We start from the raw sequence: 13,752 nt of genomic DNA, 5'->3' as shown, positions 1-13,752 counted from the left end.
GTCCGAACCATCCCAGACGTACATTCCAGGCCGGTACATGCTATCTGCCAGAACAAAGTGAGTTCTATTCTTTTCCCTCCTTTGGGTCTTCACGGTCTCATTGTATATGATAAAGAATGGCAGCAATGTAGTTAAAAGTGCTAACATTCTGATAATACTAGTATGTCGAATTCCTTTCCTACTGTCATGGTTTTGCTCGTAACAAAAACTGTGAGTGACCTTCAGTCCTCCTAAATTCACATGGTCAGTGAGAAAATGTTCGCTATTTGCCTTTTGCATGGGACAACAAGGTGTGCACATATTTCTTACCTGAGTTAAGGTGCTCTAGGCAGTCACTACCCACTACGCTAGCCAGTCCCCCATCTCTTCATTTAGGTGTTAAAGGGCTTGCCAAATGGCAACAGGATTATCTCACTTTCCTGTTCAAACAGGTTAAACCTACAAGCTTTTCCCCTCCAGTGAATGGATATTTTTTTATTTGGAGCTCCAGGGTTGTTTTCATTCTCCAAGTATACAGGTCAGAGGTTTTCAACAATTTCACTGAGCCTTGTGTCCTTGGCTGGTAAAGGCCAGTATCCACCATCTATAAGGGTCTGCATGCCTTTTTCGATGAGGCGTTGCGAGCTGATTTAATTCACCATTAATCGTAGATGGCCACTCTAATTCAATGTTAAGCATTGCTGGTAAATCATTTGTGAAGTGTAACTGGCCCCTTTAATACTACGTAACATTTTATTTGTTATCCCAAATTCATTGTTAAGCATAGATAAATTATTTGTGTCCCAAAGTCTGTATCTGTATCTATATAGCCGGTACAACCGCCTCTAGGTGTAACACACCAGCTTCGCAGGCACGCGACGCGGGAGTCACAACAGAGCTTCCAATTTTGTCTGTATTCACAGACAATTGCTTCTAGTCAGCTGAATACAATTAAATACAATCCAATAAAATCGTTCCCAAAACCTTTAGCACTAACAGATCAATCTATCGGTTAACGTTGCCAGCTCTCCTGAATTTATTGTTAAGTATTGCTGTCCCTCTTAAATCTACCGTGAAGCATTTCCAGGATCCCTCCATGCAGACCCTCATCTTTGCATAACCACAATGCACAGACAAGGTGGACACTGGTGTGATCTGTCATTCAGTCTTAAGGGGGATGGGTCAGTTACATTCTCCACTATTGATGCTTGACATGTCTTGGTAACGTATTGCTTTGCAACTGTTCCAAGGTTAGATCCAAGGCTTTTCTTTCAAAGCAGCCCCTTGGGACCCTACAACGCACCTGTCGACACACACAGTCAGGTGTACACTTCAAAGCTTACAGGTGTTTTTTCGTAAACTTCCTTCAAGGTCTGAAGACAAAGCCAGGCAGAGGAACAAGTTACCGCGCACAAACACTCTCAGACAGCTTCACGGGCAAACTGAGACATGTCAACATCTTTGCTGTATTTTCCTGCGGGTTGAAAACTGTACACACACCTCAACCAGGCAGAAAATGGCAAGTAATCATTTGAATGGCCTGTCTGCATGGTCTGGCATTGCGGAAAAGAAAGTTGTTTACAGGATACATACCTTACATTGGTGTCATTCCTGACCCACAGTCATTGGACTAACGCAAATCCCAAACAGGGCATGTAATAGCTTGAACTTCCGGTTCAACAAATACTTTTATATCAGCACCTGGGTGTAGTGTGGGTGGAGAAGTGCCAAGGCCAGAAAGTTTTTTTTCAGTACTAAACTTTTGCACTTCAACATTTCCATTCAATAGTCATTAAAAAGATGTAATGTTAACAATGATAACAGGTTGCTACAATTGTGTCTACCCACAGGTTTGTTTCACCATGATTAAACCTCCTTGGTTTCACTGAGAGAGAAAAATGAAAATGGGAAAGAAAACACTTTTAGAGCTTATTCAGACATTTCAATCTCCTTGCTTGAACTTTCCCTTATGTTTTTTGTGTGTGTAGAAGTCTTCTTTTTGCTAGAACAACCTGCAAGAAATTAACCGGTCTGGTACTTTTCGGGGATAAGTAGCAGGTACAGGTTTACCTTGCGTCCTCTGTTGGAGAAAGATTTCTCACAGTAATTGGACAGAAGTGAAAGAGGTGATCACAGAGTAGCTATCTTGTGTCAGGTTGTTTTTCGAGGTCTAGTGGTCGACATGACATGTTTTTCGCCACATCTGAGGCTGTTTGTGGCCTTTTGATTTCTGTAGTTACATGTATGTGGCGGGGACCGTGTCTGCATGTCCCACAACTCTAGGACTGCTTTAGAATGAGGACCTTAAGGCTTTGTATGGAGGATCAAGACAGGGTTCTCTCCAATTTAACGTCTTTTATTCCCCATCATATGGGGGTTGGACGTGCTTACACATGGATAGGGGACTCCTCATCAAGTGCAAGTCTTTTTTGTAGCAAGAGTTTTTACGGCTGGATGCCCTTCCTAACGCCAACCCAAACCCTACTGTGGGGCTTAGGACTTTAAAAAGGGTTGTACTTTTTGATGGTCTAATCTGTGTAGGCAAAGGTCAAGTTTAATGAAGACCAATCATCTGTTTTCAGCATTCCTTCCTTCCACACATCCTTCCTTCCACAGTATCCTTCCTTCCGCCCCCCTTTCCTTCCCTGAGGCCTTCCTCTCATCTTTTCTTATCTTCGCTCCTTCCTATATTGTCATTTTATGAAGGTGAAAGGGTTTAGGATGAAACTGATGAAAGCTAAATACTGAGTAAGATAAGATCAGGTACAAGGCTAAGTCTAGTCTTCCAAGATTTTGACAAAGACAGTGACTCAATGTTTGGAATGTTGTGCGTCTGTAAAGTTAGCGAAATGGAATGTTTTCGTCCCGTAAGGTTTCACAGAATCGGCGTGGCGCTCAGCTTGAACGTGGTAGCGGTAATCTGCGAGTCTTAGTTGTCGTGCTGATGACAGATACCTTATCGGAAGCGAGATAAGATCAACTTCAAGTTATTGGCAGACCAGCGTTCAGACAATACCGGTGATTCAGCTTGGGCAGCGTTGTGTATCCGTTTAGTGAACGACGAAGAATGTCGGATTTACTAAGGTGTCACAGAGTTGGAAGAGTGTCACAGTGTGCGAGGATGTTACCCGCCCTCGGTTGAGTCAATCGAAAAACAGTGGCATCACATGTCTGTACGGTGAGCGTCGTGGAATGTCTTCCGCGTGGTTTCACCGAAGAGAACCGCGTTATATATGACTGTCATCAGTGTTTTGCTGGCCGAGTTGAGACATTCTGCAGTAACGGATACTTTTAAAAATTGCGATTAGAGCAAAGGTGCTCCAGAATATCAATCACTTTGGGCTAAAGTGTGCAACATTGTAATCAGTGCTGACATGTAGCAGTGCTTAGCCGTCATACACAAGAAATAAGACACCAGAAATAACCAAACAGGACATCTAGACCTAAGCAGACATGCGAAATGTATATGACGCATGTTTCTGGGTGTTCGCAATACCTGTGCCTTTCTCAGAACAAAGGCTGCATTATGCCAACGGGGTAAATTTGAAGGTTTTCAGGTTAGTCTAGTGTTACCAGTCTTGTATGACTAATCAACAGGGAGAATTTGGATGAAAATGCAGCTCAATAAGGATTGCATTGTGACAAAAATGATGACTCTGCACTTGAAGATTACAGAACTTATGGCCTTCTATGGTAGCACCGGCATTTACAATTTTATTAAAGATGCAAAATGTATTTCATCAACCAAGCAAACATGGTACAGGGAGAGTTGATAAAAGAAAGCCTATATCCCCAGGTGCACGTTTACAACTTACACGTATTTGACATATTACACTGGGGCAGAAGTGTGAATGTGCTTAGCACTAAATCAGTCTCCAGGTTCTTGACATAGACTTTGAGCCAATGAAAACTTCTTATGTAAAAGTTCAATGTTTTTAAGGGCGCCTCCATGGAAGGGTAACTGCTAACGTTGTACGCTAGGTTCGGAAAGACAGCGGATATGTATTACGTCGAAATTGGCAGGCTGTCTTCACTTTACGCCAGGTTCTTGACATAGACTTTGAGCCAATGAAAACTCTTCATCTACAAGTTCAATGCTTTTAAGGGCGCCTGCATGGAGCGTTAACCGCTAACGTTGTACGCTAGATTCGGAAAGACAGCGGATATATATTGCGTCAAAATTGGCAGGCTGTCTTCACTTTATGCTGAATTCAGGCGCCGATTACACAGTATACATAAAATGCACCAGTTGCACTCTACATCAAGTTTGAGTGGTCCAACCATGAATTACTGTAAATGCATTTTTAAGTCCTCTGTGATTTTATGTTCAAGGTTTTTGCTTTAACCTCTTCAATGTGAACTTAGAACCACCATTAAAATGCTACTTCTTTCTTCTGTCCAGCTACCACCTTTTTTTTCAACTGGGAACTAAAAACCACCGTTAACACTCCACTTTCTCCCTATGGCCAACTTATAATTCATTGCAAACTTGAATGTATTTACAGTACATTAATTAAGATGTCTGATTACGTTCTGCCATAAAAGGGCATGTGGGCCCAAAGTTCATTCCTTGATATCACATCTGTTCAGCATATTAAGGAGGTCCTGCATGCTCTTTTCCCTCAGGCGTAGGCAGCCTATTTTTATTTCCCGTACTTCGTAGGGAAAGCGTCATAGTCGTGTGATTTTTAGGGAAGTGACCAAATTATGCGTATTCCCCTTCCTTGATTCTAGCATAATACGTATGGGGTTCTTCTGAATTCAGCGTAAAGCATTGTCGGGACCCCCCCATGCAGACCCTCGTCAAGAATGGAAAGTCCAAAGGTTGGTACCCGGGGTTGAGATGCCCGAGGATGTGTTTCCTGTTGCCAGTGTAGTCCGCCCTAGTGCCAGATGGAGCGTATGGTGCACGTGCACTTGTACTTGCACTTGTGTACAGCTCGTTGTGTGCCACAGGTGGGAAACAGGTGTGGGCCAGTCTTACAGCTGTGCAAGGAAAAACACTCTGACAGCAAGATTACATTGTGTAATGCCAGTGTACATACCGTAGCTTTACAAAAGTTATAATGTAAACGTCTGTCGGTTGACTGACTGTTTAGAAAAATTTTAAGGACTAAGCATTAAGTCTTTTACTTAAGTGGCAGTTTGACATTGACAAGAACCCCCAGTTTGTATAGTAGTGCAGCTTAATGTCATCTGTAGCCAACAGTATAGGCACATTGCCCGGAACTGACAGCCGTCATCTTTACCTGCCCTTTTCAGACGTTGACATAAGACAGACTGTAAAGGCATAAATTTTTCTGTTCGTGTATACTAACACTAAGCTCAATAACATTTTTACGCTAAGCCTTGCACAGTTAGACTATTATATAAGGGGTGTCTGTATTGTTAGGACTGACAGATCATGAGCTGGTATCCACAAGATTTTCAAAGTCTCTAAGGTATGCTCTAATTGGTTCGTAACAAAATTCTATTCCTGTCAATAGTGCAAGAAAAATCATTGTTCATCCTGTCAATAGCCTCGACCTTCTTAGATGGCATTATCGCATATTCAACAGATAATTATATTCACCAAAAAAGGCTTACCAATCTCAATATCCTTATAAGAAGTTTGGCTAAAATGCCTGTTATTTCAAAAGCACTTGTTTCCCAATTAGTTGCAAGGATATAAGGAAATTTCTGTCATCGGTTCCAGTGCACAGTCTGTGGTGATGTCATTGTTTCCTGTAACTGCATGCAAGTGTCAGCCTGAGTAAAATTGGATATCTAACAGTGGCCAGAGAAATAGGATTGTTGAATTTGTTTATTGTCGCACCCAAAGTTATCATAACATTTCTTTATTTCATTTTCTCAGAATTGGTGAAGCACATCCAAAGTTTTTATAAAATTTCATTTCCACAGAATGGGTGAATCACACCCAAAGTTTTTATAAAGTTTCCTTATTGAATTCACAGAATTGGTGAATCGCATCCAAAGTTTCCTTATATCAATTTCTTGCCACAAGCTCCTTAAACATTTATGGCTGAAGGAATAAAAGTCCTGCTCTTGTAACTTAAAACACTAAAAGAGAGATCTTTAACCTCTCTGCTTAATGCTAGCATTACGTTTTGATAATGATACTAGATTTATGACATAATGTGCAGAAATAGTGCAATATCACTTCTTGAGTAGCTTAGGATTTCGTCAAACTTACAAATGTATATAGAGCCGCCCTTCACGAAAATATTCAAAGCATTTGCCTGTGGCATGTGTTAAACTGGCCCTACCTTTCTCTGAGTGCTTTCCCATGACAGTTTAAGTTGTTGTACCGCTGACAGGTTGATAAAACAGAGTTGGCAGTACAAATAAACCTGCACATCCTAACGTTACTGCCACATTGTTGGAGGAAGTCGATGTGACGCGAAAGAAAGGTCCTACATTCTTTTTCTCAGTAGTAATCTTAGCTTACTGTTTACAGTATCATTAGATTGTAAGAGTTCTGTCAACATCTTCTCAATGGTTTAAAATGTGCTGATGAGATCAGTACATGTACGTTCAAGGAAGTCGATGTGACACAAAAGAAAGGTCCAACATTCTTTTTCTCAGTAGTAATGTTAGCTACTGTTTACAGAAGCAGTAGAATGGATAGGAGTTCTCTCAACATCTTCCCAATGGTTAAAAATGTGCTGATGAGATCAGTACGTACATGTACATTCGAGGAAGTCGATGTGACACGTAAGAAAGGTCCAACATTTCTTTTTCTCAGTAGTAATCTTAGCTACTGTTTACAATAGCAGTAGAATGGATAGGAGTTCTGTCAACATCTTCCCAACGGTTAAAACTGTGCTGATGAGGTCAGTTCGTACATGTACGTACATGCACATCCTACATCCTTCCTTAGAGGAAAGATCAAATTTGAACCTTGAGGATGATGACTTCAATGAGGTTCTGCATGCCTTTTTCCGCGAAGCAAGCTATTTTCCGGGTATAGCAAGCTGTATTAAGTGTTGCCAGGATCCCCCCATGTAGACCCTCTTGAATGAGACAGTGAAGCTGATTTTTGTTTCAGCTCCAGACCTACGAAATGGAAATGTCGTTGATTGTACATGTATATCAACTAATAGCAGGTGCACATTCCCAGAAACTCCCTCAGGCCAGCTGGTCAGAAGTCTGATGATTGATGGCTGTCATGATAACCACTTAGCGGTGAGATATGGAAATCTGCCATTTGTCACACAATTACCTTGCTATACAGAAAACCTGTCATTGGAGTGATGTCGAGGTGTTGTGTAGTTAGAGTGTTTGGTCAAGAACTCAGAGGTCCTGGGTTCGAATCCCTTGACATGCCACTTATGTTGTGCCCTTGGGAAAGGCACTTTACACGACTTTCTCCACTAGTAATGGGTACCTGACTTTGGTTAGGGATGTAAAAGGTGGTGGAAGGAGAGCTTGAGGATTGGGCTCCACCTTCCAATACTGTGTCCAAGACACAGTGGATAACAAATCACTGCCCGTACGCCCTCAAAAAGGGCTTTTTTTTAAATCCTAAAAAGGCCTCATTGTATGCCATCATTTTCGCACACCTGTGCATATACATCCAATCCATTGTACAAGAAATGTTAGAGTAAGTTCATAAATGCAGGATAAGGTCATGTGTTAGGCCATTCATCATAAACCATTCCACTGTCAGAGCCAATTAGTACGGAAGGCATGCTGATTGGCATGTGACACCAGTTGGGTTAGGTATTTGTGCAGATTTTTGTGCAGATATTAATGAGCATGGGAAACTGCTGGAATTTGGGTAAACGACACAATTACAAACCATCCATATGCTGATTTATGTTAAACTTGTATAAGTGCTGTTTTTTGCTTTGGAGGATAGTAAAAGGCTTTTTTTCCAAGGGATACACACTCAACTCCACTTGGTGCTCTTAACGTTTCAGTAATACATTATATTAAAACTTGCCACCCAGGGGACCTATAGAATCTGGTCTTCTTACAAGAAAAGGACAGTGACAAGACAAGACAAAGACACAGATTTCAAAGTCATGTCCTTTAATTATTGACAAGCGTGCTAAACAAGTACAAGCTACATGATTGTATACCAATTGAATGTAAAATGTAAGCACTTATTAAGATAAGATATGGAAAACATTGATATCTTTCCTATTTTTCTGGATTATTTTGCTAAAATTCATGAAAATTCCTACAACATAAAGGGAGAAGACAAGAGAACGTGTTCCCAGAGAAAGACGGTTGTGGCTAGCAGGAAGTACGTCCTTATCATGCCCTTCCCATAGCCCTTGCCAAGGATAGCCAAGAGGCGGAAGCAGGTAACGATGTGTTAGGAGTAAGTTCAACAGTGAACCTGAATGTTTGACGTGTTCAAATATTTGCCAAAGTAAAGGCTCACAATCGGGGCCTGCCATTCTAGACGTCAAAAACAAGCGCGGAGTTCAGGCAGTCATATCACTAATCGTCACAAGTCACCCATAACATTTACTTGAGGGATGAGCTGCTATCTGAAACGTCCTGTATATTTGTTCTGTAGCAGTGGCACTGTTGAGCTGTTGCTATAACACACGTTTGGCAACAGAACATCACTCGGCGAAGGCCTGTGTTTGGGAGAAGATGTGTGTACCGCTCCCTGCACCTCTGGCGTGTTCGATGTGCAAGGCGTAGAAATGCACACAAACAAGTGAGGGAGTGTAACGGGACCAGTTTCCTTGTTGACATGACTCAGACAGTACTGATGAGTACTGAGACATTTGCTCAAATATACTGTAGTGGAAGATGTCATAGATGACTGTCGCTTAACATTAACTGTCCACTTGATTTAGATTCCTTTCTCCAGAAAAAAAGCTATCAACATTGCTTCTAGGCTTTGTGCACATCATCAATGTGTTAATGTTACCCAAGTGAGATCCAGATTTTACCAGTCTTTCGAAAGTTTTTACAACCAAGCTTCAAGAAGTGTTCATGTACAAATATTGTGCCAGATTAGACATCTGTAGAACAGACAGACATGCAGTGACCTTGTCTGTTTTTAGAACTACCGGTGATAAAAGGATGTTACTGGCAATGCCATCATCTTTTTTTTGTGGCTATGATGCCGTTGACACACGTCAGATCACAATGCTCCACATCCACACTAAATATGATAAAATGCTATCAGTTTTGACTTTGATTATCTTCTAATCTCATTGCCAGGGCAGCCACCTGTTCCAGTCTGGTCCTGAATATAATGAACCAACAAAACAAGGTAGAATTTTAGAACAGATTTTAGCACATCTGGAAGTTGCGTGGCATAGTGGAGTCTTGTGGCCTTTTGCCATCCAGTAATATCCAGCTTGTTATCCAGCTTAAACCGGTACTGGCTTGAATACATTTGTGCGCTAGGCAGTACATGGCTGTCTACTGTAAATGTATTTACTTTTGTGGTGGTTTTATTTCGCGGTAGGAGGGAAAATGAGGTTTCTGTAGTGTTTTAAAATTGTCGGCTGAAACAATTCTGTAGAACAGTACTGGTAGTAAATTGCATAAGAAACACATATTATTTGAGGTGTCATTAAATTGCTGTGGGTATGAAAATGATTCCAATGCAAAAGTTTTAAGATTTACAGTATGGTCAGTTTTTTTGGTCTTCACAAAACAGAAAGATCAGCAGTGACCTTGTGTAGTTAGTTTGGATGTCAAGACTTCAAGGCTTCTTAATCTTTCACGAAATCCATATTGTTATCAAGACATGTAGTCAAGGCTAGAAGTGAAAAGTCCAGCATCTTATAACTACTAGGTATGGGTGTAGCATATATACATGTACATTGTTTGTATACATAGAATACAACACGGTGTATTCTGTATCGCCTGAGGTACCGGCCCGACCGTGGGACTGAGGGTGATACGGAATACGCCGTGTTGTATTTTATTTATGTCATACCCACCTGAATAAACACATATTTCTATGCGGAATGCGGCAGAAGTTGAGAGAGTTTTGTGTTGAATTTTCGACAGTGGCGCAACCGGCGCACTTGAAATACATTCTAAATATTCTATGGAAGCCTGTGTGATACATGTAGAACCCTGTGTGATACGGAAAATCATCACATGATGCGGAACAGCCATATGGACCGTTTTCGCGGCCCAAGTATGATATAAATCAAGATACGATCATATTCCATTATGATGACCTATTTCTTTACCTCAGTGACTAACCAAAGTTGACATTTTGTAATCTCAGCAGTGTCACGCCTGTACTTATGTCCTTGAGAAGGTTAGAAAGGTGTGCCAGCTTTATCGAAAAACCACAACAATTTTTATGGTCATGTCCAGATATGTCTTGCCGTCTATACAGGAAATAGTATGTCTGGTTATAAGATGAATCATGCCCACCCTGCCCACCTGTAGGCTATAGGCTGTTCGGTCATATGATTATAATCAGGTCACTGACACGTGGTTTGAAAATAACCTCTTGTAACCTGCCTATTTTAATAGACTGTCTATCATAATTAGCAGTTAGACCTGGCAATTATTGGTTTGACCAATGAGGGAGTGGCTCCATGTCTGTCAAATGTTTTTTTGTTTTCATTTCGTATTTCTTAATTTTGACAGGTGGGCGGGGCTATGGGATCGGTCTATTGTCCTGTGTCAAAAAATACTTACTGTAAATCCATTTTACTTTTGCGTTGGTTTTTGTTTTGCAGTAGGAAGGAAGAAGAGGTTTTGTGGTGTTTTAAGTTTGCAGTTGAAACAGTTCTGTACAGTTATTCACATATTCATAGTGTTACGATTTTGGTCACTACAAAAAACGCAAAAATTAAACCACCACAAACACTTCAAGTTTTACAGTATTTATAGAAAACTCTGATGTTCATCTAAAAATGGCCCAACATTTCACATTTCACATATCTAGATATGATGTTTTACGTAATAAGTTATTCACATTTCTCAAATCAAGTACAACGAGTTTAAGAGTCTCGATGCTACAGACTGTTTTGAGTATATATTCAAATGCAACAACCCCCACAATGCAAAAATAGGTAAATATGTTAACGACTGCTTTGCCATTAGAAAAAATACCGAAACTGACGATTAAACCAACTCGATTATAACACTAAAAATCATATGCTAGCGGCAATTGGGATGTTAAGTTTTATTCCATACTTCTATTTTGTATTATTTTTAAGAGTTGTTGCCATACTTTGTACCGTGTACAATTAGCGTGCAATAAAGTTCTTCTATAAAGTTCTTCCCAATATTTTGCAGTCTTTCATGTGGACAAGAGACTGACTACAAGTTCATTGCCCTCTGTCGTAACCTTGCATTCCCCTCTCCCTTCAATATTTTTCTCCTTGACCATCTCAGATGTTGACTACCAAATGACTTCTCTGACCTCTGACCAACTTATCTGACGGCCATGCTTAAGATGCTTGGACTTGTAGCCATTTCTGACCGAACTGTCAAAACTGTCAATCATAATTAACCATGACAGTCGGCATAGCAACACATCAACATGGAACAGTTACACAAAATTAAACAACGATAATATTTGAATAGAATAAATGCCAAAATTTCTCCAAATTCCAGTGAAAACCTTTTAGTTTACCAAGTCACTATTGTAGTTGGCTGCTAGAGTCAGTTATGTATATATCATACTGTTGTCACATCTCTGTTTACATCAATAGAGATGGCACTATTACATTCCTGACATAGCTTTCTCTGTGGAATACTGTTTTAATCAAGTGTGGGCTGAAAGTCATTCTGAATATACTGTAGTAATAGATAAAGTGCAGTCGGAGTTCCTTGGGTTAAGTCAAGATTTACACAGCTATAAAAGATCTCTATGTCAAATCTACATGTACCTTCTTATGTGTTGTTTTGATCCCAATTTAGGGCTTGAAGCATTGATAAAACACAAAAGTTGATTTCCTTTAAAGAACTAATATCGTTGAGATTCAGAATGTCTATTTCTTTTTCTTCCTTCAGCTATGTTCCGTCTTAACTTCCAATGACCTTAAATGTGATGAAGTGGACACAGTTCAGTGCATGTCACATAAGCGGCAGGTGTTTTCAGTTTTCCCAGTACTTGTTTGAGTGTCTGTTTCTAGGCAACTCGATCCAAGCCCCAGTGTCTCCCTAGCTGAGTCTGCGGCATCATGGCTGAGTGGCAACATTTTATACAACTACTCTAATGTTGTGATGTCCCGAATACTTGGCCTCCGAAAAATGCAGACCAAAACAAGACTTAAATCCTTGTGCCCGCGGGGAGTTGTAAGATGATGACACGTGAGGACACATACACGGATACTTGGCAGTCCTTGAATTGTTTTACGAGATGTCAATAAACATTGAAGTATAAACTGATGGTGGGTCTTCTTTTTTTTAGAAAAGCTGTACCTGGTGTCATGCATATCTGTCTTGGCTAACTCTGATGTTGGTCTTCTTTTTAGAGAAGCTGCACTTGGAAATAGTTAGTATTATCTGTGTTGGCTAACACTGATGTGGATCTCATTTTAGAGTACTTGCAAATAGTATTTTCTGTGTTGGATAACAGTTCTATGGGTCTTTTTTAGAGCAATGTACTTGGAAATAGTTAGTATTATCTGTGTTGGCTAACACTGATGTGGATCTCGTTTAAGAGTACTTGTAGATAGTATTTTCTGTGTTGGATAACAGTTCTATGGGTCTTTTTTAGAGCAATGTACTTGGAAATAGTAAGTATTATCTGTGTTGGCTAAGACTGATGTCGGTCTTTTTTTACTGTACTTGGAAATTGTTGGTATTATCTGTGTTGGCTAACAGTTATGTGGGTCTCTTTTTAGGGAACTGTACTTAGAAATAGTTGGTGTTCTATCTGTGTTGGCCAGCCCTGTGACAGCAGTATGTTGACAGAAGTGGTCACTCCCGTTGGGAGATGAATGTTCTCTGACTGCTCTTGCTTATTCTGTCCTCCTCAGGGGTCGCCCTCCGTGTCACACCCCTCCAGCGCCTATGACCTGTTCCTGACAGCCGCGCTAACAGACGGCATCAAACTGTGGGACCTGCGGACAAACAGGTGGGTGATACCGGTATGCTAGTTTGAAGGCCGATCAAAAGTGGTGTCTAGAGCTGAAATACGGCAGAAACGTCACATCACCTGCCATCTCCATTTTTTTTCCATCCCAGGATATAGTATATAGAAGGTAATTTATGGTCATTCCTGCCCAAACTCAATCTACTCGATACTTTCATTTCATCCAGGGGTAATCATATCAAACTTCTATAATCACAGCTTCTGAAAATAATTTCAACAGGTTGGTAGAACATAGGATATTGGAGTTTTCTTTTTACACAACCAGTAATTCTCACCTGCTGACGTTTCGGTGTCTGTCAGACACCTTCCTCAGAGCTTCCGACTAGAGTATTGCATCTCACTGCTAGCCAAAGTAGGTGGCGCTTTTGCGGCGAGAACACCATCCCAAACGTGGCTAAGTATGTATCCCCCTTATTATTATAGCGGTGAGAAGCAGTACTCCAGTCAGAAGCTCTGAGGAAGGTGTCTGGCAGACACCGAAACGTTAGCAGGTGAGATTCCTGGTTGTGTAAAAAGAGAACTCCAATATCCTAATTGTTCTACCAACCTGATGAAATTATTTTTGAAAGCCGTGATGGAAGTTTGATATGATTGCCCCTGGAGGAAATGAAAGTATCTACTAGCTATAGTAGTAAATTGGGTTTGGGCAGGAGTGACCTGGAATGACCTTCCGTACTATCCTGGGATGGAAGAAAAACTGGAGATGGAAGGTCATGTGACGTTTC

General features: G+C 40.7%; 1 protein-coding gene across 1 annotated transcript in view; it reads left to right on the top strand.

Moving 5' to 3' along the window:
• Positions 1–13,752, top strand: part of LOC136434111 (WD repeat-containing protein 27-like) — an 80,833-nt gene that overhangs the window by 64,863 nt on the left and 2,218 nt on the right. The window contains exon 14 of the mRNA XM_066426875.1: positions 12,912–13,009. Coding sequence (XP_066282972.1) covers positions 12,912–13,009 — 98 coding nt within the window. The remainder of the gene's footprint in view (positions 1–12,911; positions 13,010–13,752) is intronic.

This window comes from Branchiostoma lanceolatum, chromosome 4 (assembly GCF_035083965.1).
Source record: "Branchiostoma lanceolatum isolate klBraLanc5 chromosome 4, klBraLanc5.hap2, whole genome shotgun sequence".
Lineage (NCBI taxonomy): Eukaryota > Metazoa > Chordata > Leptocardii > Amphioxiformes > Branchiostomatidae > Branchiostoma > Branchiostoma lanceolatum.
This window is presented reverse-complemented; position numbering and strand designations above follow the sequence as displayed.